Source organism: Cyclopterus lumpus, chromosome 11 (genome assembly GCF_009769545.1).
Source record: "Cyclopterus lumpus isolate fCycLum1 chromosome 11, fCycLum1.pri, whole genome shotgun sequence".
In the NCBI taxonomy this organism is placed as follows: Eukaryota; Metazoa; Chordata; class Actinopteri; order Perciformes; family Cyclopteridae; genus Cyclopterus; species Cyclopterus lumpus.
The window spans coordinates 3,121,155-3,125,315 of NC_046976.1; the positions used below are offsets into that span (position 1 = coordinate 3,121,155).

The following is a 4,161-nucleotide window of genomic DNA, read 5'->3' on the forward strand; positions in this document are numbered from 1 at the left end:
TGCTCTTGGCTCCATCTTGTGGCGCTTCGTCGGGCCTCAACGATCCCATCAGTCAGAGGTAAACGCTGGGAATTGAATCGAGGTCGTCCCACAGCATCCACTCATATGGGTCTCTCATCGGAGAGGTCCCTCCGGAGCACTAACTCACTCGGCCGATCAAGTGATTTACTAGAACTGGGTCAGAGGGTTAAGAAAATGAACTGTAGTTTCAGCTCCACTGGCAGCAGAGGCTCAGCTGAACTCATCATAGGACGACTAGCAGCTGCAGGGAGCACATTCAATTACACCAGAGGGCCACTAACCAGCTGTGATGAGGCTGCGAGTAGAAACGTGTCATCACTCAGCACGACACCAATTACTAACAGCAGTGGCCACATAAGAGTCTGGGAGTGAACACATGAAACTACATAACGCTGAAATGATGCAAAGAATTACTAATCAGAAGTGTCAACCAACTGTTTATGAGCACAGTTTTTTCACACCATTATGTTCCACTGTTTTTTATGCAAAAGTTCTACATGTTTATGATGGTATTTGTAGTGAAGGAAGTATTCAGATTACAGGATATTTACTGGAGCCAAAGCAGCAATAGAGCGCTGTAAAAATACTACTAAAGGTACTGTCTTAAACACTTTTCTCAAACCAAACTTTATTATCAAAAGTAAAAACTCTTGTAACAAATATATTAGTATATATATATATATATATATATATATATACTGTATATTAGTTTACTGATGCATTAATGTGAAAGCAGCTTTTTTATTTTTTATAGCTGCTTGAGAAGCAGCTGCTTCTAAGTACTTTATACTATTCATAGATGAATATATAACAGTGCATTATATTTTAAATTCATTATCTTCATTTTTTAGTATGGCTTTCAAATACATGTGAAGTAAAAAGTAAAAGAACTCCCTATAATAGCATAAAATGGAAATACTCCCATTAAGTCCAAGTACTTCATATTTGAGTGAAGTACAGTACTGGAGTAAATGTAGTAAAATATTAAATGTACTCATTCTTGGCCTCTTCGCACATTGATGTGACAGAAAAGGAAGACAGGAAGGTATTTAATGATAACGATTTATTTGCAAACATGTACAGGCGGACAGGAAACAGCGACATCTGCTTTACTATGAACAAGAGCAGAACTCCGTCCCCTCAGGGCCCATGGTCAGGCTTGCCTGAATGGCAGCTTGGAGGTGTGTAGGTCCCCTCCTTCACCATCTTGTCCCGCTGCTGACGGATGGCATACAGCCTCTGGTGCTGCAGAGAGGAAGAGAAGAAGAGGATGGGAGGAAGGAGAGAATAGGAAAAGAAAGACGGTTAAGAGATTGTTTTGCCTCCCTCCACCTCCCTGTGTCCCTGAAGCCAGAGCAGGATAAAGCTGGAGTCTTTAACTGCTGTCACCAGGTGAAGTTGAGAGAAATTTGCGTCTGACTCTGGCGGACAGTCGTCTTAAATCAGTACTCCCCGTCCATCACGCTCTGAAAGAATGAGACGTGGCTAACGGGCTAATCAGGGCGTCTGAGTGGAGGCGAGGAACTTCCTGCTGCTGCAGCACATTCACAGTGAGCGGGTCGTGCATCTGTCCGTCTCTTTTCTGCTGACACACACGTCAATCAAGACTGACCCCAGTTTACCTCTGACAGTATTTAAAAAGGATCAGACGTGAGTGCTATTTCTCATTCTGAACACACTTCCGTTATCAATTCATCTCATTCAGTCATAAACCTTTTATATCTGCTTTATGGCATCGGCTGTAGAAAATGTGGACATAGTCTCCGAGAACATCACCCATAGGTTTCAGAAGAGCTGTTGAGAAAGCTCAAAGTGGGTGCCTCTGGAGACGCCATCTTGGCAGTGATGACACAGTTGAACTCTAGAAGTGGGCAAATAGGTGGATTGTGGGCCCAGGTGATGCAGCAGAGGAGACAGCTAGCGAACTAGACGGCACCAACATGTCGCTCAAAGCTGCCACATACTCCATCATACCTAACTTTAAGCCTTATAGAGGACCAGCCTAGCTCCAACATGCATTACAGGACGCAAACACCAAATATATCTAAATGCTTATGGCATCTGCATATTCTTAGTCTATGATCCTTTTCAAAAAGTACATCAGAAGTGGCACACAGAGGTCATCGAGAATTCTGCCCCCCCTTCGACACTTACTGTCTTCTGCTTGTGCATGCACTCGTAGAAGTCCTCGAACTCCAGCTGGCACTCCTTCTTGGCGCGGGTCTGCCCAATACCGTGGCTGCACTCGATCCACTCCTTCTCGAAGGCATGGCAGCGGGGCGCCCTGTGGTTGGGCTGCTGTCCGCTCTGCTGCAGCAGCCAGCCATCCACGTTGATACCGAGCCGCGACTGGACGTCCACAAAGGGCATGGCGGCTGATGGGGGAGGAGGAGGAGAGGGAAGAATGAGCCAACCGGGACGTGGAGGAGAAGACGGATGGACCACACAGATTAGGGGGAGGAAATCTGAATCATTACCTACCAAGTATGTTACACGTGAGGAATTAGGCTGTGATTGGTGCATAACTATAAACTCAGTGCAATAGTAGAAGGCACATTTTAAAAACAGAACATATAAAACAATTAACAATGCAATATGGTAAACAAACAAACAAATAAAAGTAAAACTGGCAGTAGAGATGAGAGAGGGTGGGGACAGCTGAGAAGAACCGTGGCTGTGACCTCAAACATGAATCCACATGAACAGTAAGAGTGGAGCTCCAGAGCCACACGGTCCTCTAGACCCCAGAGGAAGTGCCTCTTTCACAGGAAGCTACGTGCTGCAGTTTTAAGGAGGCCTTCGAAGACATGTTGTTATCATTCAGCATGAAGACTTGTTTTGGTTTTGCTTCATTTCAAAATAGAAATGACATTCGACAACCGGTCTGATCCTTGCCGGCATTAAATAAACCACATTACGGTTTACGACTAAAGGCTGCAGACAGATTTTAAGACGCCTGCTGTCCAAACAGAGATGTGTTGGTAAGAGAACAACGAATTCATATTTTGAGTTTGTATGTTTCTACACATACTTGTGTTTAACTATGACATGATATACAGAAACATACTATAGAATATCAAATATAAAAAAACAAGTAAAGTATGAGTCGAACACAGTTTAGAATAGCACAGTGTACTAGAGGCCTTCCATAACAGCTAAGCTAGGTTACATCCTTCACTACTCTTTCGGCTAACCGAAGCTAGCACGGAGCTAACGTTAGCTAGCTGGCTACGGTTCTCTGTAAAATACCCCAATGTGAAAGCGGTCTGACTTTTAAATAAACTAACGTTAACTAACCAATTAACTGAAGTTATGATATTCGGTGTTATGCTAGACTTCGTCAATGACAGCTTGTTAATGCTAACGTCAAGCCGCTCTGCTGTAAGACATTTACAGACTGGTGCTCCTTTCTAACGGTGAATAAACTCAACATGTGACTAACACGAGGATGAAAACCCGACATTAGATATTACATATCTGTATTTACCGGTTTTTTGTGGGATTCGCTTTAACCTTCCTCCGACTCCAAGCCTTTCGCTTTGCGGCTGATAAAAACACGGCCGTAAATGTAGAATATGTGTCGTGAAGAGACGCGGATGTGCTGTCGAGTTTTTCTTAACGGTACATTACCGCCACCTACTGGGGTACAAATTCAGTAAAATACTTCTTCTTGCCCGGCCCCTCGGTTCGTGAGGACAGCCAGCTCCAGGCAGATTTAAACAAGTGCCATACTCCTTCTATTTCTTAATGATCATTTTAACTGAACTCTGGGATGTCCAGCGAGTTAGATTTGTGTCGCCATCTCCTGACTTTGCAATGATCTTTTCTCTGAGTTGCTTGGAGTGTTTTTTAGTCTTCATGTTGAAATTGTAGCAGGAATACTGATGAACAGAGGCTGGACCTCCCAGACAGGTGTTTTTATACTATATATCATATGACATCAACTGCACTCAGGTGGTCTCCATTTCAATATTTGTGACACTGCTGGCATCAACTGGACCTCTTTTGAATTAGGTCAGTCACTTTAATATATATATATATATATATATATATATATATATATATATATATATATATATATATATATATATATATATATATATATATATATATATTAGGGCTGGGCACGTTAACGCGTTA

The 4,161-nt window shown here is 42.8% G+C and overlaps 1 protein-coding gene across 1 annotated transcript; it reads right to left on the minus strand.

The window, feature by feature from the left end:
- Window positions 1–1,067: 1,067 nt before the first annotated feature.
- ndufs5 (NADH:ubiquinone oxidoreductase subunit S5) lies at window positions 1,068–3,642 on the minus strand. Its single transcript, XM_034544643.1, has 3 exons — window positions 3,509–3,642; window positions 2,176–2,396; window positions 1,068–1,266 (listed from the first exon to the last, which is right to left on the minus strand). The coding sequence occupies exons 2-3, from the start codon at window positions 2,389–2,391 to the stop codon at window positions 1,162–1,164; spliced, it is 321 nt and encodes a 106-aa protein (XP_034400534.1). The 5' UTR covers window positions 2,392–2,396; window positions 3,509–3,642; the 3' UTR covers window positions 1,068–1,161.
- Window positions 3,643–4,161: the final 519 nt, after the last annotated feature.

Coding starts and splice junctions, on each gene's coding strand:
- ndufs5 (XM_034544643.1), bottom strand. CDS start 2,391: ATGCCCTTTGTGGACGTCCAGTCGCGGCTCGGTATCAACGTGGATGGC. Junction 1,267..2,175: donor GCATGCACAAGCAGAAGACA/GTAAGTGTCGAA, acceptor TCCTCTCTGCAG/CACCAGAGGCTGTATGCCAT.